The following is a 21,194-nucleotide window of genomic DNA, read 5'->3' on the forward strand; positions in this document are numbered from 1 at the left end:
TCACCAAACAGTGTGATTTGTGCAATTTTTCCCCACCCCACGGCCAGCCATAAGCAAGGGCAATTTAAGTGAGAGGTTAATAATATAAAAAGGGCAAAACAATACAAAGAGTGAACATGGTGTGCTTGCCAACCCATGCTGGCAGAGGGAAAACAAAGTAGGCCCAAATATCACTCAAAAAGCAGACACTTTGACAGCCCTCAGGCTTCATAAAGCAACCCCAGCCTTAAACGCAGAGGACCAAGCTTTCCCTCTCTCACAAACACACGTGACCTTAAGCAAGTGGCCAAGAAGCAATAAAGCAATGCGAGATATAAAAGGCAATGCGGTGACAGCCTGGGAACCAGTTACATTATATCATAATTTCTCTCATTGCGCTTGTTCCACAGCTCGGGACTCATGTGACTCTAGGGCACCAATCATAAGGCTAACACTCAATTTCCCTAAATAAAGCGCGTACTGCCGGTCACATGACCTGGGAAAAAAATTGCAAGCGACGAAGAGAGGGCGTTCCTCGGGCTAGAACTAAAAACAGTAGTTTGCTCATTTCCCTGCTCCCGCCTACTTCCCCTAGCTTGTCAGTCGCCACATCGATTTCTATCGACTGTCGTGAGGGGAACAAGTCCCGCCTCCTGTTAGTAACACGTTATTCACTGGCCATTACATGGTGACGCCTCCTGGTTTCCATAGTAATAGCGGCTCTCCCTCATGCGCCGCTGCTGCCCGGTTCTGTTTGTAAACAGCTCCGGAGACCCTCCGCCCCCGTCCGCCTCCACGTGCTCCCTCCCACCTGAGCCACCCCCATCCAAGATGGCGGCGGGTGGGAGCGGCGGCCTGTCGTTCCCCGGGGTGGTGGGTAACAGCGCCCCCAGCAACCGCAGCGGGTCCTCGGCTTCTTCGTATAACTACAGCGGAGGGGCTGCGGCCTCCTCCCCTGGCAACCAGGCGGCTGTTTCTTCGTCCGGAGCCTCCCCTCCTGCAGCTCCTCCCCCGCCTCCCTCCTCCGCCGCCGCCGGCCTCCTTCACCGGGAACCCGTGTACAACTGGCAGGCCACCAAGACCACGGTGCGGGAGAGGTTCACCTTTCTCTTCAACAACGAGGTGCTCAGCGACGTGCACTTCCTGGTGGGGAAAGGTCTCGGCAGCCAGCGCATCCCTGCACACAGGTAGCAGATCATAGGCATGCACCTGGTGGGATTTACGTAAGGCACACGTTCAAGCTTCGATCACCTGATTATGTCCACTGAAACATTTCGTGTCCCCCCCCTTTCACTGTATAAACATCCACTTCTTAGCTAGCGAGTCATCTGGGGGCCAGTACCCCTGTCCATCATCTGTTTATGGGGAGTGGAGGGGCCAAGTATATGCCAAGGTGAAAGACACGTTACCTAGACAGTTCCGAGTGCAGGTGTGTACTATGTGCTCTCGTTATGTTGTGGAATGTCGCTAACCTGACTTCCTGGGTTGCCCATGGCCAATCGTGGAGGTGTTTGGTTTGAGGGAGAATGTTGTCACTAAATATAGAGTGAGTAGTGGATGTCATTTTAAAAGGTAGTGTAAATCGCACAGTCACACATCTCATCTAGTTGGTGTACTTTAATCTAGATGATATCATCATGCTGAAAATATTGTACCCGCACCCAATCTTGATGCATTTGTCTCAAAACAAAAATTAAGATGCACATTATTAGTAAGGTAACTAAATGCATATTATTAGCAAGGTGACTAAATGTTAATCCTAAATATAACATCCATAGGGTTTATTTACCATGTATGGATGTTGGCAGTTTAATGTTGGATTTGAAGTTTTGCCCTACTGCATATCTCTTAGTGTTGGCCGTTGGTTTTAGAGATTCTCGGTTTTATTCTCCGAGTCTGGAATTTGCAGGATAGGTTGGCCGCAATTTATTTCTGTTGCATAATTTCATACAGGTACCTATGGATTATGATTATAGAAATAGTGTGAATAGTCATTCTCGTTTTGTAGTATACGTCAACCGCTTTTTATTAAAACCTTCCTTTTTTTATTTGTCTGAACAGAAATAGTGTGAATAATCATGATCATTTTGTTCTGTAGGTAGGGATCACTACATGGGGAGATTAATTCCACTAACACAGTCAAGATTTCTAAAGGCATGTGAAGGGAGTCCAAATTGATATACCATTTAAGTGACGTTACAATCGAAGCTGCTTTCTTATATGTCCTCTTTCATAGCTCCAGCACCCGGTGATTAGGAATTACATTTTTACCATTAGAAATATTTTTTCTCATTAAAATTTTGGGACACTGTGACATCAAGCTAATTAGTCAATTCTGCTGTTTCCTGGGGAGAATAAATTACATTTCAAACTTTTTGCAGTAGCATGAAAAGATGATTTTATACAATACAATTTGTATCTAATCTCCATTTTATACAAGATTTTATGTTTTTATTCAATTTTTGGTCTCTTAAAGGCTGCTGGAGACTGTTACTAAGTGAATGATAGAAAAGGTAGTAATTAATTTGCTTATACTTGTTAGGTTTGTCTTGGCAGTTGGGAGTGCAGTGTTCGATGCTATGTTTAATGGTGGCATGGCTACAACATCCACTGAAATTGAACTACCAGATGTTGAACCAGCTGCTTTCCTTGCTCTGCTGAAGTAAGTCACCTTGTAGTTTTGTTTAAAAATTTATGCTCCGGTTGTTTGAAACAGACTGTTTTACATTTTTGTTTGGTCGACCTTTCAAATGCACGGAGGGGTTCTACAGAATCCTCCTATATGCATTTTTTTTCTTTTCCCACCGCTCCTAAGTTTGCACAATATGTCTTCAAACGCATATCTTGCCTGCTAAATCACATGCACGTGATACTTGCAGCCAGCCATTGGTGCTGGCTTACATGAGAATTCAAAATGGTCTTATGAGACTCATGCTCAGATGGTGCTCCCATTGACTTCAGTAGGGCACCTTCCTGCCGCTAATAAGTTGCTTCAAGGCACCAGCAGGGGGCAGTGTACAATGGCTTCTGCTAGGGGTAAGTGTTGAAGAATTAATATTAAAGTACTTTAGTATAACCTATTTATTGATGGGGTTGTATGGGACACTAATGTGTCCATGGATAAATGGGTATTTTATTATTTAGACACAGGCCATAGGACTAGTTGGAAGTCAGCTACAAGATCTGCATATTCCGTAACCAAAACAAAATAAAAACTTCCTTTTTTTACAACCCAACTACTACTACTCAATAATAGTATTCAGTATTGCACAGGGCTGGACAGATCAACACATTTTAGGGCTTAAGGCTGTCACTTTGGGGTTCATTCCTTAGATAACCTCCCTGTGACAATGACTGAGCTAGTTCTGTATGACCTCACTATTTTAAACATACTATACACAGGGCTAGAAGCTCACTGGGTTGTGCTCTGTAATGTAAAGTGAGGTTAGGGAGATATGAATCCAGTAGTGTATGTGTCTTTCTTGAAATGACATGACATGGCAAAAATATTTTGCCTCATCTCTGCCTTCTGCCCCCCTCACTTTTCTCTCTCTCCTTCCTTGCTTTCATTACACAGGGACATTTAGTGTTGACCCTTCATAATGAATAATAAAGTGAGAGTTAAAACCACAAATATTTCTTTGGTGAATAGACCTCCCACTCTCTCATTACCATCTCCTTCCCTTCTATGCCCAATTTTTTTTACAATTAACATCCCCCTCCTGCTCCATACTCAGGTAATGTTTGCTATCGTAGGTTCTGAATTGCCAAGTGGGAGGAGGGAGTCACAGTGCAACAAGCAGACTATTATTGGACCATTCTTTAAGCCCCACACAGAGTGATGGACGATTCCACGGTGAAAAGTCTAATAAATCTTAGTTTCACAATGCCCTACATTCAATCTTACAAACACATTTGCTAAACATCCAACAATTGCCACTGATTTCATAGTGAATAAAAACCACAGACCAGGCCACCTTCTTCCATTGTATACAAAAAACAAAATACTGTCTGCGCTTCTCACCCTAATAAAGTTGGCAACAAATATATAAACATAATATAAATGAGAGGTTTTGGTTATATGAATTGGCCAAAGCATAATTAAGCTCACCCGCTTCATCAAGGCACACTCTCAATAGGGTGAGAACCTACTCTCGCCTCCTACATAGTGGGCACACAAAGCAGTTTATACTGCTACCAAAACCAGATTAATGTGTTGGGGGAGGTGCAGTTAAACCTCCTCCCATTTAACCCCTGGACAGCAAGCTGCAACCAGACTGATGAGGAGCCAACAACCTCAAATATATGCAAACAGGGAAAAAGAAAAAATGTCGGTGCGCTGAGCTAGTCTCAGGCTCAAATAATACAAATGTACAAATGTATGGTAGGCCTCATATTATACATTTGTATTATTTGAGCCTGAGACTAGCTTAGCGCACCGACATTTTTTCTTTTCCCTGTTTTCACCTTCCATTGCTCTGTGGTCCAGTTCCTATGCTCACGTGCCCATAGAAGGCACTTCCGGCAGTGGACAGGTGGCACAGGCACCCTGACTGGTCTGCGGCTATGGCGCTTGTTTGTTGGATTTGACCACATGGCCAGCCTTCGCCCCCCTCCTCGTGCATCATGACCCGGATAAGTACTGATCACTGCAGACCGGGAACACCACAAGAGCCACGGTTTTGGAGATGCTCTGACCATCACAATTTGGACCTTGTTAAAAGTCGCTCAGATCCTAACATTTTTTCTGCTTCTAACACACTCTAAAAACTTTGAGGATGGAATGTTCACTTACTGACTAATATATCTCACCCACTGACAGGTGCTGTGATAACAAGATTAACTGTGTTATTCACTTCACCTGTAAGTGGTCGAGTTAGGGCTGATCAGTGTATATGTGTGAGTGTATATATGTAATATATGATATACGTCAATATTGGAGACATGTCTGATTATAAACTTTATTTACACTGTTTGCACTTTAAACTTCATAATGGTGACCCCTGTGAATTAAGGATTGATAAGTCAATCAAAAATAAAGGAACTGACGAGACCCCAGGAAAGGAATCCATGAAATCAACGTGCGTGTAAATTATGTGCGCTACATTTCAAATATTTGGCGTCACTTAGAAATCTCCTTGTTTTTTGGGGGGAAAAAAGCAATCTGTCCATTAAAATGGCAGCTGGATCAGAGCTGCATTGTGGACATTTTGCAATTATGTTAGCACAGCTACAAATTAACCTTTTTTTCCATGAACACGGCTAATTGAAGTGATTTTTAACGGTCGTATACGTTGTACAACTTAATTTGCGGTCCTTTTTACAAAACAATAGTAAAAAATTTTTAAAATCAGTTCATTTTCAGTGTATATACATTTGGTCTAATGATAACAAATGCTTTTTTAAGGTTTCTGTATTCTGATGAAGTGCAGATCGGTCCAGAGACTGTCATGACTACGCTGTACACAGCCAAGAAATATGCAGTGCCTGCTTTAGAAGCACATTGTGTGGAATTCCTGAAGAAGAATCTCCGCGCTGATAATGCTTTTATGTTGCTCACTCAGGTAATAAAACATGCAGTGAGATCTGATGTTTGTTTTTATTTATATAAAGTGTAGACCATATGTATTTGACAATCCATGCTCTTCTTGTCCTGAAAAAAACCCAATATATAACTTGTGTGGGTTCAGTAAAGGGGGAAATAAGAAAATTACAGCTAAACACGAGCAGCGCAGAAACGGTAAATCGGCCATTGTCACGAAGGGTACAAAAAATAAGCAAATATAGCTAACCGGTAGCTTTATTTGTTATTGAACTCCTGTGGTTATTTGTCTTCTGCCAACAATGCAAACACTGAGAATCACAGTCAAGTTGTACTTCAACAACAGGAGGAGCTTTCTAAACTAGAAATAAAAGTATTTCTGTTTTGTAATGTTTCTGCTTAACATTCACTTCTTTCCATCATGCTGTTCTTTCTGTACCTACAGGCTCGATTGTTTGATGAACCTCAGCTTGCCAGCCTTTGCCTGGAAAACATAGACAAGAACACCTCGGATGCCCTAAATGCTGAAGGTTTCACTGATATTGATTTAGGTAATCTGCTTAAAGCTCTTCCTGCGCTCTTGTTAAGGACATGGTGATGTCCATTGGGAAAAGCATTTTTCTTGTACATAAAATACAGTGCTTTACGGAGTAACGTAGGTTAATTCCGTTTTGTTCTTGTAAACTTCCCTCATATGCGGACTGAGGCTGCCATTCTTGTTAGTTGTCATATTTTGGATGATTTTCAGTGCTCAAACACCACACTGAACGGCTTCTTTATGAAATCCTCCATGGCTGGTTGAGTTATTCTATTTTTTTTTACCGGAAGACGATAAAGAGTCAGAAACATAGAATTTGAAGTTGAATAGATACCATTCCGTCCATCTAATCTGTCTGTTTTTCTTGTTGTAGCAGTAGTGGTGTTTGACTAGTAGACTCTACCAAGATAACACAACTAGAGTACATAAAATGCCTAATATGCTGTTTGGAAGAAAATGGCACTGTACGTTTGTTATTTTAATATGATACTAGAAATAAAGAGGTGGGGAGTTTCCCTTTGAGGATTGTTCTGCATGCATGAGGTTATTCGACCCTAAGTATAGGATATTTGTATTCTGTCTCACAAAGTTTCCCTGTCTGCCACTTCAGGGGTAACTCTTTTCTTATAGCAAACCTCTACAGTAACATTTTAAGTTATTAGAGGACCTCTTTTTCTTTTTTCCCAGGTGGAGAACAGTAAGAAAACAAAAACTGTGGAAATCATGGTTTTGACACATAATTGACATGGTTAATGTGTAAACTACATTTTTTCTTAAGAACGCTATACGTTATTTTGGGGTTTAAAAGAAAAATTTTGTTTTTCAAGGAAAGAAAACCTATTGTCCTCGTACTTAGCCTCCCCGCAAACCTGCTGCTTCCTTTCTATTCTAGCTAGTGCTCTCGCAGCATAACAAGGCACAATTGGGTTCCGTGCAATAGCCAATGCTGCATAACACGATGAAGCAGTTATCAGGAAAGCGAACTTAGTGTTTCCGAGTGAAGGTTTGCTTAGTTTACAAATAGTGAAATGGTTAGTTGAGTTATGTTTCTTCACAACTAAATTGGGCAGGACTACCTGGTCATTGTAACGGTGTTCTTTGGTAGTTGTCGGGTGTGTGTCATTTTCCAGCCTCGATAAGACGCTGTCTCATTGCACACGAGGGAGGTATCAGAGCACCTTGTATCGTTTATAATTTTTATGGCAGTGTTGTATAGTGTATTATTCTTGTCTCTCACTTCTCTTTTCTACTCTTCGCAGACACACTGGTTGCAGTGCTAGAAAGGGATACGCTGGGGATACGTGAGATCCGTCTCTTTAACGCAGTGGTACGCTGGTCGGAGGCAGAGTGCCAGAGGCAGCAGCAGCCAGTCACATCGGAAAACAAACGCAAAGCTCTTGGCAAGGCCTTGTCTCTCATCCGTTTTCCACTTATGACCATTGAAGAGTTTGCTGCAGGTATAAGCAAATAATATCTATGGTAGACATTTGTGATATGACAATAGCACGAGTGGTACTTCATAAAACATAGTTTTCGTTAGATGTTTTTCTTTATCGGGAACATGCTTTACAGACTGTCTTATGGCACGATCAGATCCAACATTACATTTATTAACCCATTCAATCCCAGGGGTTTTTGGTACCTCAAAGCCCGGAGCAATTTTGCCATTTTTGGGGTATGTCGGTTTAGCAATTATGCTCCTTTCCTGTGAATAGTGTACCCATGTAAACTGTATATTGTTTTTTCAAGGAGAGATTGAGCTTTCGTTTGATACCATAGTTGGATGATTAGCTGAAAATTTAGAATGAGAAATTTAGTAAAAACTAGCAAAGATTAGAAAAAAACAACTAATTTTTTTTTACATTTTCTCTCTGAATCCTCACAAAATTAGGTAAAGTGATGGAAAATCCCCTCCAAGTTTATCAATTCAGGTGTCCTGATTTCAGAAAAACCTAATTTATATAGATTTTCCAGACTTTCCCAGCACCAGGGAGCATACTATAAGGTGTACAATTTTGTATACTTTTTATGCCTATGGCTTAACGGGTTTGGGGGTTGTGAACGGGGGCAGGAGGGTTATACTGGCTAGATGTTATGCTAGGGCAATGGGAAGTAAGGTTTTTTTTTAATATTTTTTTTTATATATTTTTAGATTTTTTTTTTGTATTTTTTTATATATTTTTTTAACACAGAAATGGTTAGAGGTCCTCTTAGGGACCTCCTGAACATGCCAGTGATGTCACAATGACATCACAGCTCACATTATAATTTTTTTTAGTATTATTTATATTTTAATGATTTATTTAATATTATTTTTTTTATGAATTAACTTTTTTTTTTTTTCAGCTTTTCTCTTTCAGGACGGCAGGGGGAGTCACTCCCCTCCCCGCGATCCCCCTGCACCGATCACACTGATCTCTATGGAGGTCCTCACAGACCAATGACGCAACCCGGAAGGGAATGCCCGATCGCGTGATCGGGCAGTTTACAGTGTAACAGCTTACCAGCTTTCATGCCGGAAGCTGTTACAGGAGATCGGACAGCAGAAAGCCGGCAATGCCAGCTTCTGCTGTCAGTGGGGAGTCCAGGCTGTCTCCCGTGCAGTGGCAGGGATGTGTCCCTAACGCTGCACGAAGGGCTGGATGTCCCGGGACGTCCATAGGGGATTCTTAATAGGCGTTTTTTGGACGTCCCGGTACGTCTATAGGGGAATGAAGGGGTTAAGAACAAAGTGCAACTACAATAGTACAAAAATCTGTATAAAAAATATAAATAAATAAAAGTCACAGTATATACATGTGTGCAGTCATCTTTAGGTCAATATCAGATTCCATAAAATGTTTACTTTTTGACTAGTTCACTTATTGATTTCTGACCTAAAATGTAATTAAGTTTTATGGAGACAAACCCAATGGTTATGTGGCTTGCTTCGCACATCCTGCTTGTTTCAAAGCACAAGGGTTAAATATAGCTTAATTTGTAAATTTGCTTCCAAAAATGGGTGAGAAGTCCCCTCAAACGATCTCTTATTTTAGTGCAAACAAATCATCATATCTTCTGTATTTGGATAGTTTTCAGGATAACCTGCCTATTAAATATGTTTATGTAATTCTTTATATAGTTCTCTGCAGACCCTTAGAACACACAGCTTACACAGTGTGTATCTGTGTGTATGTAATATATAAATAAAAAGGGGCTTTGTTGTATTTGTCTTATTGTTATGTCTTTGAAAGTGAATAGGAAAAATTATATAATTCCTTGTTTGTTTTTGTTTTGTTTTTTTTGGCTCTAGGCCCAGCTCAATCTGGTATTCTTACTGATAGAGAGGTGGTCAGTCTTTTCTTGCACTTCACAGTGAACCCAAAGCCTCGTGTGGAGTTCATTGACAGGCCACGGTGTTGCTTGAGAGGGAAAGAGTGCAACATTAACCGCTTTCAACAGGTAGAAAGCCGTTGGGGCTACAGCGGCACAAGTGACCGAATAAGGTATGGTGCTTCTGGTAGTAATTTTATTTAAAAGGGTGTTATAGTTATATGATATCATTGATATGATTGTTTTAATATTTTCCATGACTGCTCCTTTAAAAGGAACGTCTCCTTTGAGCATAAAATGCAGTGTTGTATACATAAAAACCAGGTTTTTCTCAAAGCTAACCTACATTTATCTCATTTTGTTCAATAAACTTCCTTTGTCTACAGACCTGGAGGCTACAATTTTTGCCAGGCATGTGATATTTTGCATTATTGTCCCTGCTCAAACCACAGGGCACTATGATAAGGTGTCAGAGTGTTTGTCTAGTAGAGTAGGCAAAGATAACAAAGCTAGAACACACAAATGACTCATATACAGCTGGATGATATTATACACAAGTAAGAACTTCACAGCACATTTTTTTAAAATTCATATTTAATCTACTATTTTAAAAATTGAAGTATTCCTGCTATTCACAGCCTTTACCTCTTTTTCTCATAATACAGAAATACAAATGGTATGTTACAACTTAATTCTGTCTATAACTAAAATTAAATTCTTGTAAAACAACATTGCAATGATGTTCTGTTTTTACATATTAAAGCAGTAGCCATATTCAGGACATAATTGAGTAACCATTAGTTACTGTCAAAGATAAAAGCACTGTTGTAGAAGAATCATTGGTCAGGTTATGGATCTGAAAGAAAATGAAAACCAAAGAAGAAATTATACATGTACAGTGAAGGAAAAAATATTTTTTGTTATTCTGTCTCTCACTGTTCAAATTAAAATTATCCTGATAATGTCTTTGTCAGTGGGCAAACGCACAAAATCAGCAGGGGATCAAATATTTTTTTCCCTTCACTGTACATAGATGAGGATCACACATCATCAATAACGCCACTAAGAAGAAAACAATTGTGAATGAATGATTTTACAAACCCCAGCTACTGGGAATGGAGAAATGGTGCAATAGTCAACAGTGTATCAATAGCTCTCTATAACACTGGCTTGTATGGGGAGTGTGTCAACAATGCTGCCCATCCTCAAGACACACCACCCTTGCAGTGAAGTATGATGATTGCTGTGAGGCTGCTTATCAGCAGGACCTGTGCGTTTTGTTATAACTGAAGAAAGAATCGAGCAAGACAGAGAAACACTGAAAGACCCCCTCCAGGTCAACTCAACAAGTTAATCTAGGGATTGTTTGCATGACAATGATCCCAAGCACAAAGTCACAGCTGTACTTGAATGGATCTGGAACCAACAGATAAATGTGCTGGAGTTCGACTAGGCCTGATTCAATGAACCATTCAGTCTGGCTGTTTCTCACTCGTAAGACCACAAACCTTGCTTGTTAAGCATACTAGTTCAGATCCCCAAATAATATAATAACATGAACACATGGTCTTCAAGAACAGATTTTATTCAAAGTTTCGGGTTATTTGTTACTGGGGAAGCCCGCGTCGGCATCAGCCAACACCCATGGTCGAGAGTACACTAGACAACAACATAGTTGCATGTTCAAGCAGAGCTTCCGATTAATCAGTGACAGTGCAAGTAGATCCTAATTGGACAATATCCCAAGATTTTGCAAGTGCTGTATGTGTCTTCGCATGTGCCTATGGGTGATGGCCCAAGGTTTGCATGTGTGTGGCTATTGAACAGTGCAAGGCAGAAGACCAAGAAATAACAGTATGGAATAAACAGCAGCATGAGCACAACAAAACAGTTGTCTGGTGTAATTATATTTTATGAAATGATCAAACTTATTTAACTTCCTTTTCATACTTGCTTGGTGCAGTTATTCTCTCATGGATTTTCAGAAAAAAACCCCTGTCGCTGTGGGCAGATGTGTACTTAGGTTGGCCACTGCTTACTTGTGTGACTGCCACCCTCTGCTGACCACTGGAATATCATATATCCTAGCACTCGCGCTGAGAAGATTACTATGAAGGCTGCTGTAATGTAGAGTAAATGGGATGGTGACAAGGGAGATCTCCCCAACTGACAAATGAAGCAATGGCACACAAGATTACTAGCTTACCCATGAGAGAGCCCTAGTGTATGGCAGGTGCACATCTGTCGCTGTGGCCTTTTAAGTCAATTTAAGATAATCAGCAGCTACTTGGCATGTGATCCTGATCTTTGCTGTAAGACAGGACAGTGATATTTGAAATGTTTGTATGCATAGGATGTAGGAAAATCACTGTTCAATGTTTGCTTTGCATTATATTGCGGTTTATACTCTGAGAGTACCACCACTGTTGATGCCCACTCTGGATTTAGCCCACTTACGTCTCGGCTTTAAAGGCAGACACATCTAAGTGGTAGCCACATAATCTCTACCAAATTTTATTGACTATTGTTTATTCAGTGGAAGTTGCCTTTGCTTACAGCAACATACCCTGGTGGTGTGTGCATATTGTGGAAGTCAATTTCTAATATGTCCTAATGAGGAAGAAGATTACTTACCTGTTGTCATGGCTTTTGTTCTAGGGAAGGTCACTAAACTTTAAACTTAATGTAGTGGATTTAGATGGTTATACATGTATGTGTAATATGTACACACAAATCTGAAATTATTTACTGAACAGTATATGACGTTTGGTACTCTGCAGCGGTTCAATTTAGTACAAGCTACTGAATTTTAGTTTATTCAGTTTATCTGTTTTCAGCATATTTTTATACATGCATGTATTTTTGGAAGGGTTGTATAGAAAAGAGGAATTAATGGTTTTTGATCAACAATGATTTTTAGTTTTAGCATTTCATTCATCAGATGGGTTTTGTGCTGTCTTTTTGGGAATCTTTTATGAGAGGTACATAGATTAGATTTAAATCTTTGGTTTGTTCTTTATAGTCATTTTTTAATTTGAGATCTGTAAGAGAGCCCCCCTTACATAAGTAGGAAGTGGAATTGTTACTCCTAGAGATACAGGAAACAAGTCGAATCAATGTACCTGTTGAGCCTGGTGTCCGCATCAAGCCAGATAGCCTGGTATCTGAAAAAGAAAAAAAGCTACGATCTACAGACCTTAAAGCCTCAAAGTAAATTTGTTTTGCAAAACATGGTATTGATAGATACATTTATTTGAAATGACTTGACAGGTCTGCTTTAACAACATAGCCAGGTTTTCCTTAAACCTAGTTTATATTACTATATACAGCACTGTGTTTGAAAGACTGATGTTCGTATTTCCATGTTATTTCCCCATAAAGTTCTGTATGGTGCATCAACTAAATGGTTGCATTCCTTCTGTGCTCTGCCAGTTTTGAGAAGATTTTTTTGTTTGTTTTAGTACTTTTTGAAACTAGTCCTTTGTAATGGTGTGTGTTATTTCAGATAAGTATTTTCACATTTCAAGATAAGAAATGTATTTGCAGTGGTGTGTGCTGATAAACTATTTAAGAGTCAAGTTCTCTGTTGGCTAATATTTTCTCTTCACAGAATGAAATATTTATGTTAAAACATTTTCTTCTAATTGATTTTCACAAACAAAACCTTTGGTACACATATGGCTACCTTTTTGCATCTTAGGTTTTCAGTTAATCGAAGAATATTTGTGGTGGGTTTTGCTCTCTATGGATCAATACACGGACCCACAGATTATCAAGTAAACATACAGGTAAGCGTCATTAAAAGCAACTGCTTTTTAGGCATTTTTAGCAGTATGCCATAATATATGGAATTATTTTATATACATATAAATATAAAAGAGACAACACAGGATTGGAAAAATAAATCCTTTTACCTTTACAATATTTTCTAGAATTGGCATGTTAGTGTATAAATAAAAAGTCGCTATGGGCTGAAAAAATTTTTTGACGTCAGCAGGGAGAGGGCGTCCAAATCATGTCTTTGAAATCTGGCATGTTTACAAGAACATAAAAGCCATGATACAAAAGAAAATGGTGATATTTGGACATCATGCAGTTCTTTTATTGTTTGAATTAAACTTTAAAGAAAAGCTGTAAGCCACAAATTGTGAATTTGTTGTGGTGATAAGCAGTCCTGTTAATAAATTGACGTTTGTATCTCAGCACTTTTAACTTCCTAGCTTAAGAAAAGGGAGCTTTTTTATATCTTTATAGATATTTTTTTGTATCATATAAAATTGTTTAGTTATACTTTGCCAATGCTTATTTTGCCTTGTTTTCTTAAAAAACACAAAATTGAGTAATTGCTAAATGTATGGCATATAGAATAATTTTGTGATCCTTATTTTATGACAGTGCATAATGTTTTTACATACTCTGCTATACTTTTAATACAACATACTCAGCCCCCCCAGTTGCATCCTTAGAAATTGTTTACACTTGCAAAGTTGCACAGTAAACTAATTTGTGATGAAGATAGGTGTGTCTTGCCTCTAATTGAAGTAGAAGTGCAATCTTACTGAATCTGTGGTACCTCCACTGCCGGAATACACAATACCATTTAAGATGCAGCTCTCTCCTGCAGGGGTGTAACTAGAAGCCTCAGGGCCCCGGTGCGAGAATCTGTTAAGACCCCCCCCCCCCAAAAAAACATGATTTTGTTTTTCAACACACTATCTACCCCCTCTCCCCCCTTCTCAACCTATCTACCCTCTCCCTACCCCCCTTTGTAGGTCACTTACCATGCAGTCCTGCGGTGGGAGCGCGAGGCCTCTGTCTCGCTGCTCTGCTGCGGTGCACGTGGCTTCACTGCTGAGCGCCGGCATATGACGTCATATGCCCGCACTCAGAGTAAAGCGCCAGCACCCGAGACAGAAGCCTCATGCTCCCACCACTTCACTCGAGGCAGCGCTGAGGCAGGCGGCGGCAGAGGAGACAGAAGGGCGCCGAGCGGTTGCTGAAAACGACTGCTCGGCACCCCTTGGGTCCCCCTGACTGGCAGAACTCCAGGGCCCGGTCGCAATCGCGACCCCGGTAGTTCCGCCACTGCTCTCCTGGGTGTCCTCATATCTGTCTCTATCAGCTTTTCTGGCAAGACATCATCACCTCTTCCACCTTTGGTTGGCGTCCCCCAAGGATCAATGGTTGTCCCTCTGCTGTTCTCTTTATACTTCATCTCTTGGCAAACTAATCAACTCACTTGGCCTCCAGTATCATCTATATACAGATGATACCCAAATCTGATCTCTCTCTCCATCTCTCATGTCCTGTATTACCAATTGCTTGTCTCCTATTTCATTATGGATGTCACAACACTACCTGACACTTAATCTTTCTAAAACTGGACTTATTATCTTTCCTCCTGCCATCTCCACTCCAGTACCTGAATTCTGTATCGCCATTAACAACACGGCTATCTCTCCGCCAAACTGGGCATGATGCCTCGGGGTCATCCTTGACGCAAACCTAACATTCAGTCCTGTTGCAAGATCCTGCTGATTGCACCTAAAAAAAAAAAACCTCTCGCATCAGCCCATTCCTCACCCAAGAATACACAAAAACTCTGATTCATTCACTTATCATCTTGACTACTGCAAGTTGGCTGAGATTCCACTGTCTCGACTTTCTCCACTGCATTCTGTGCTTAATGCTGCTGCTAGGCTTATTTTCCTTGCACGCCACTCTTCCTCTGCTTCCCCACTCTGTGAAATCCTCCACTCCCTATTACCTTTTTAGAATTAAATTTAAAATGTTTGTACTAACATATAAGGTCCTCCATAACACTGCTCCTTCATACATTTCTGCCCTCATAAACCAATACACCACTACTCAATCTTTGTTCTTCCCATGGGCTAAGGCTCTCCTCTAACTTTTTCCGTCTCTAAGATTTCTTGCTGCCCCGTACCTTTAGAACCTACTTCCACCGAACCTTCGGCTTTCACCCTTCCTCCCAACACTCAAGACGCATACCATCTTAGTTGCTGTTACACACTCACCTGTCCCTGTTCCTTGTGTTTGTTTACCCCACTCCCACAAGGTTTAAGTTTGCCAGCAGGACTCTCTCCACCTAATGTATTGGTTTGTCTTAGTCTGTCAATTATAGTCTTGTCATGCCCTTGAATATATGTATTGTAAGAAGTGCTGTGTAAATTGTTGACGCTATATAAATAAGATAAGAAGAATACCAGCGTGTAGGATGAGTGAGGCTTGTTATTAGACCTTTTTTACTGAATACATGTCTGTTTCTCTACCAATTTCCTTCTTCAGATTATACACACCGACAGCAATACAGTACTTGGTCAGAACGATACTGGCTTCAGCTGTGATGGATCCTCAAGCACCTTTAGAGTCATGTTTAAGGAACCAGTAGAAATATTACCTAATGTGAACTACACAGCTTGTGCCACACTGAAGGTAATGCTAATTAAGTGGTAATAGGCTAAGGCATATGTGGCTATATAAGCAGCAGCCTGAGGTATTGTTCAACAGATTTTTTTTGTATAGATATATACCATAACAAATGAAACTACTTTATGTGTGTAATGGGGTTGTGGTTATTGCAGATGCTTATTTCAGATGCTTGTGATAAAAGATGTCTCCCAAACCAGTTTAATTTTCGGCCTGGATATAGCCAATGCAAACTGTGTTGCACAATGTGCAAGAGAATGAAATTACCTTTTCAGTAAAATGTAGTAAAGTACCTGACTTTTTCCTGGTTACTCTGGGCTGTTTTCATCTACAGTGCACTTGGTGCCATAACAAATGTGCTGTGATCTCAAGCGGTGCATTTATTGACCTCCTCTTATACCAGTGGTGTCAAACCTTCCTTTCCCTGCGCAAAATATAAGTGCCATCCGGTCCATAGCATAAAATTCCTTTTCCTTTTTGTTTGTTTCTTATAAAGTACATAATATATAGAAACCTGTTTTTTTTATTTTTTTAAAACTTTTAGGGCCCGGATTCTCACTATGGTACAAAAGGACTGCGCAAAGTCATCCATGAGTCTCCTACCACTGGTGCCAAGACATGCTTTACATTCTGCTATGCAGCTGGGAACAACAATGGAACATCTGTTGAGGATGGACAGATCCCAGAAATTATCTTTTATACGTAAGGTTGGAAAAACTCCCCCTCAGAATATCAGGCCAAGCTTCCTCACTGTTGGATGCACCACAAGTGCTAGGCTTGGATGCTTTGGCTGGCCAATATGTGTGTCTGGAAAATGGCACCTATTCTAGTGGGAACAGGGTAAGGAGGCAATACGTTGTACGTTAGTACAGTTTATCTTTAGTGCCACCCACCATCCATGTGCCACATGGCTAGGCATCTCCTTTTGGGTATGTCTAAGTAAACATTGCTACCACTGCTTCTTACTTTTCTCTGCCAGAGACTTAGAATTCCAAATCGATACACCAGCTGTGGCATATCATTGAGCAGTGGTTTACATTAGAAACACTGTGCTGCTGGCACCATACTTGGATGTTACGTTGATGTTACAGGCAGTGAAATAGTTTACGTCGGGAAACTGCTTCTTCTCAGTGGCGTTGATGGTTAGTGTATCCACACTTTTTACTCTTAGTGTGGGTAGGATGTCCTTGAATTGAACATGATATATATGGAAAGATGGCTGATGCTGGAATAATCTAGCACAGTAGACATTTTTGCCACAATCTCTAATCACACCTCTGGCATTGAATTGGTAAATGAGCTGTGGATTAAAGTTATCAGTATCCTTAAACAGATCTATATTTCTCTTTTCATTTTGTCTGTGACATTTCAGCTCCTGGTAAATTAGCACTTGGTGTATTATCCACACTAGGAGAGCTTCTGCCTTCTACCATGCCCATGATGCAGTGATTTTCAAATGCTCCTTTTTATAAGGTGAAGGGATGGAAACCACAGGGCACAATATTCACTTACAAAATGTGAAATTGATAATATCAAAAAAATGTATAGAATGTATTAAAGTTTTATAGCACTTAGATATACAGTCCCTTATAAGATAATGACTCAGTTATTATAATGTTACAGCCATTATTTTGAGGGGTAAATGTTACTCCTTTAACCAGCCTGCCGATTAAAATTCCATTGAACAATGTAAGTATCCAAATAGATCAAGAGCAGAAATGATGCTCCTACCTTAACAGGTTCATTGTATTTATATTGATTGTAAATGTAGTGGCTGCTTGCTTTTCCCCTACTGTTGCTTCAGCATTGTTAAAACAGGCCCAAATAGTGTGTCTATAAACTTGAATGTACTGAAAGGTCTCTATAAATGACCATTTGTCACAGTCTCAATTCAGCCAGCTTCTTTTTCTGTAAATATAAAATTAATAAAGATGTGCAACAAATGACTTTTTGTTTCATTTAATGGTTTTATTGCAGCAACATGAAGTAAAAAACCCAGTACACAAATTTGATTTGTCCAAATGAAAAACTTTTTATGGGCACTGGAAACCATCTTTGAACAGCTGGGTAATATAAGCCAACATCAAGCGTTATTGATATGCCTGGCACACAATATTATCAAACATAGTAGCAATTTTAACGACCTTGAGGTAATATGTAACAATGGGATTTAGCAAGGACTGTATTTATCAGTTGCTTTTCTCCCAGCCTCTCAATGCCTATAAAGTCAAACAAGAATGCCTGCACTTCTACAAAAATTGAGGCTCACTCAGTCATCGTTTAGAGGTAAAAACAAATATTTATTTTATTTGGGTCCATAGTCCAGTAACTTGGAATACAACAAAGTGTATCCAAAATATGCAATATGGCCAGTCAGATAAACCCGCCATTGTAATAGAAAAGAAATATGCTTAAAGCACTTTATCAAAAGCTAACTTCTCCCAAAAAGAAAATTCACTAAATATACATAAAAATTTAAACAATTAAAAACATGTACTAAATTGCGCTCTCTGCGGCCGCCATGGCCTGCATGCCGTTATGTTCATTTCCGAAATGCAATAAATTCAGATTAACCCCCTGAAGGATCGGGCTGTTATCTTTTTGTACCCTTTGTGACTGAGTACTGACATTTTTGCGGTGCTCGTGTTTAGCTGTAATTTTCTTCTCTCTCATTCAGTGAACTCACACAAGTTTTATATTTTTTTTTCTTCAGAACAAGAAAGGCTTTCATTGGATACAATTTTTTATAATTTCTTCTAATTTCCTGTACAAAAAGATAGTATGAAATGTTTGAAAAATATTTTACTCGTCTATTAAAGCGAATAAAAAAAACTGCTAAATAGATTCTATTTGTCCTGAGTTTAGAAAGCATTTTTTATTTTTCTTCAAATCTGTTAATCCAGTCCCCATGTCCTATTTGAGACATCAATTAAATTTGACCCCATCAAACAGTCTATCTTTGAAAACTAAGAACCCCAGGGTATTTCAAGTGCTGGTATTTTAGGTTTCCATGCACCAATTCTACCACAGCCTTTGGGGGGGGGGGCCCACAAAAATAAATTACTACTACAAACTATGAATTCAGCTCCTGGTGCATGTCACTGACAAACAGCACCCCAATATGTGTTCAGCAACATCTGACTACAGTGTGTGTGTGTGTGGGGGGGGTAAAAGGCCACATTAGTATGTGCATTTTTCAATTTAGAATTTTACCATCATGTCCTGTTTGGGAAATCTTTGAACCTGGCAAATTCAATTTTACCCCAATCAAAACATCTATTTGAAAACTAGACACCCCAAGGTATTTCAAATACTGATATTTTAAATACGTACTTTTAGGTATGAATTTACAGCCTTTGGTATATGTCGCTGCCAAATACCACCCATGCATGAGTTTGTCGGATTGTTTGGGGGGCTGAAAGGCCGCACTTTGGAGATGCGCATTTTTTTTTTTTTGTCATTTTGACATCTGGTAAGTCTGGGCCCATGCCCTATTTGGGACATCTTTGAATCCGGACAATTCAATTTACTCAAACCATATAAGACACTCCATGGCTTTTTCAAATACTAGTATTTAAACTATTTTTGTGCTAGGATTTCGAGGTAAATACAGTACTAATTTTAACACCTGCACATATTTATATTTAAAAAAATAAAATATATATATATATATATATATATATATTTGGATTTATTTATTTTTTACATTTTGCTGGAACTGGATGGTTCTCCTGATTGGGACGTCACATTTATTTATTTTTTAAATTTTATTAATCACATTACAGAGCTGGGCTCCATTAACTTCCATGGTTGAATGTAGTACTTGCATTTGTTGAGCGCCTACTAAGCTCTTTTATGGGTAAATCAAATTTTATTTTTCAAAGGTTTTGGGGAGGGATACAGAAAGGAAGAAGGGGGGGGGGGGGGACAAAGTACATTGCAATAAAGTACATTACATCAGGACTCCCAACACAACATCAAGCATGAGAGGACCCATGAGGTAGCAACAAGCCACGGGACCAGACATAAATCTGGTAGAGATAAAACATGCGGTAATTGAGAAATCACAGTGCCCAGGGGAAAGAAGGCGCACACAGATGAGAGCGGCAGCACCCACGAATAGCAGGTGACGGCGCCAACTGCACGGGAAGCAGAGGCGACGAAGTGTAATGTGTAATAAACAGGTGTGAGGAGAGAAAAAGGACTGGAAAGACCAATCAGTGGGGCCACCCAAATGAGGCGAACCCAACCTGGGACCAGGCATAAGGCAGATCGAGGTGAGTACGTGGCAATAAGGAATCAGGGCAGCACAAGGGGAAGGACCCACACGCTACATAGCAGAGCATATGGGCATTATGGAGCAGAGGAGCCTGATCGCAGGGCAGAGATGGCAACTATCAAGGGCGGGGGGGGACGGGAGAGGGAAGAGGGGGGTGATAACGGAGAGGAGGGGCGACGGGGAGGACGAAGGGAGAACAAGAGGGAGGGAAGAAGGAAGGAAGGGAGAGAAAGAAAAAGAAAAAAAATGGGGGGGAGAAAGGACAATGAATAGGAGAGCAGCCGAGAAGGCGAGACAGGAGAAGCAAAGGGTTTAGGGCCAGACACAAAGTCCAACCAATAGAACCACGTTTTTTGATATCTCTCAATCGCCCCGGTCGCAGAGAGGTGGAACTCCTCCAACACCCGGGGCTGTTCCACCCGGAGAATCCATTCCTTAAGAGTAGGTGGGGAGGCGCTACCTCAATGCAGGGGGATCAGCGCCTTAGCCGCCGTAAGGAGATGGCGGAGAACCGACTTCCGGAACCAGGAGACGGAATACTTCATGTGAAAAAGGAGAAAAAATTCCGGCGTAAACGTTACGGCTCTATCCGTAAAGTGATGCAATTGAAGATGGATGGATTTCCAAAAGGGAACGATATGCGGGCAGAGCCACCACAGATGGAGGAGAGAGCCTGGGACAGCAGCGCATCTCCAGCATCTATTCGGTACATCCGGGCGATAAGCGGAGATAACAGAGGGAGGACGATACCAATTGGCCAGCAATTTATAAGACATCTCTTGGTCTCTGTTACTCCTAGAGCAATGATGAGTAAGGACACAGACCTTCTCCAACTGTTCCGAGAAAAGGACAATCTGCAGCTCAGACTCCCAACGCCCCATAAAGGGGGGAGAGCCAGAGCTGAAGGCTTCAAGAAGTAAGCCATATAGACGCGATATACCATGGGATGGAAGGGAGGGCGCCACACAAAGGTCCTCGAACCTGGTTAAATCCCACAACACATTATGTTTTTGGACTAAGGACCTAAGCTCTTTTAAATCAGGCATCTGCTGCGATATACTATCGTATTTGTCAGACGTATATGTATATGTCAGACG

The 21,194-nt window shown here is 40.5% G+C and overlaps 1 protein-coding gene across 1 annotated transcript; it reads left to right on the forward strand.

The window, feature by feature from the left end:
- The first annotated feature begins 708 nt into the window (after positions 1-708).
- Positions 709-16,524, forward strand: LOC149279365 (BTB/POZ domain-containing protein 2-like). Its single transcript, XM_089501253.1, has 9 exons — positions 709-1,166; positions 2,522-2,641; positions 5,387-5,543; positions 5,967-6,072; positions 7,319-7,516; positions 9,352-9,544; positions 13,072-13,159; positions 15,678-15,824; positions 16,363-16,524. Exons 1-9 carry the CDS (start codon positions 709-711, stop codon positions 16,522-16,524), a joined length of 1,629 nt encoding a protein of 542 aa, XP_089357379.1.
- Positions 16,525-21,194: the final 4,670 nt, after the last annotated feature.

This window comes from Sceloporus occidentalis, unplaced genomic scaffold (genome assembly GCF_023333645.1).
Source record: "Sceloporus occidentalis isolate IW3139 unplaced genomic scaffold, rSceOcc1.0.p SCAF_169, whole genome shotgun sequence".
In the NCBI taxonomy this organism is placed as follows: domain Eukaryota; kingdom Metazoa; phylum Chordata; class Lepidosauria; order Squamata; family Phrynosomatidae; genus Sceloporus; species Sceloporus occidentalis.

Excerpts from the sequence above, each read along its gene's own strand:
- LOC149279365 (XM_089501253.1), top strand. The coding sequence starts at position 709 with ATGCGCCGCTGCTGCCCGGTTCTGTTTGTAAACAGCTCCGGAGACCCT. Across the intron at positions 6,073-7,318 it reads TTTCACTGATATTGATTTAG|ACACACTGGTTGCAGTGCTA; the intron begins GTAATCTGCTTA and ends TACTCTTCGCAG. Across the intron at positions 13,160-15,677 it reads ATTATCAAGTAAACATACAG|ATTATACACACCGACAGCAA; the intron begins GTAAGCGTCATT and ends TTCCTTCTTCAG.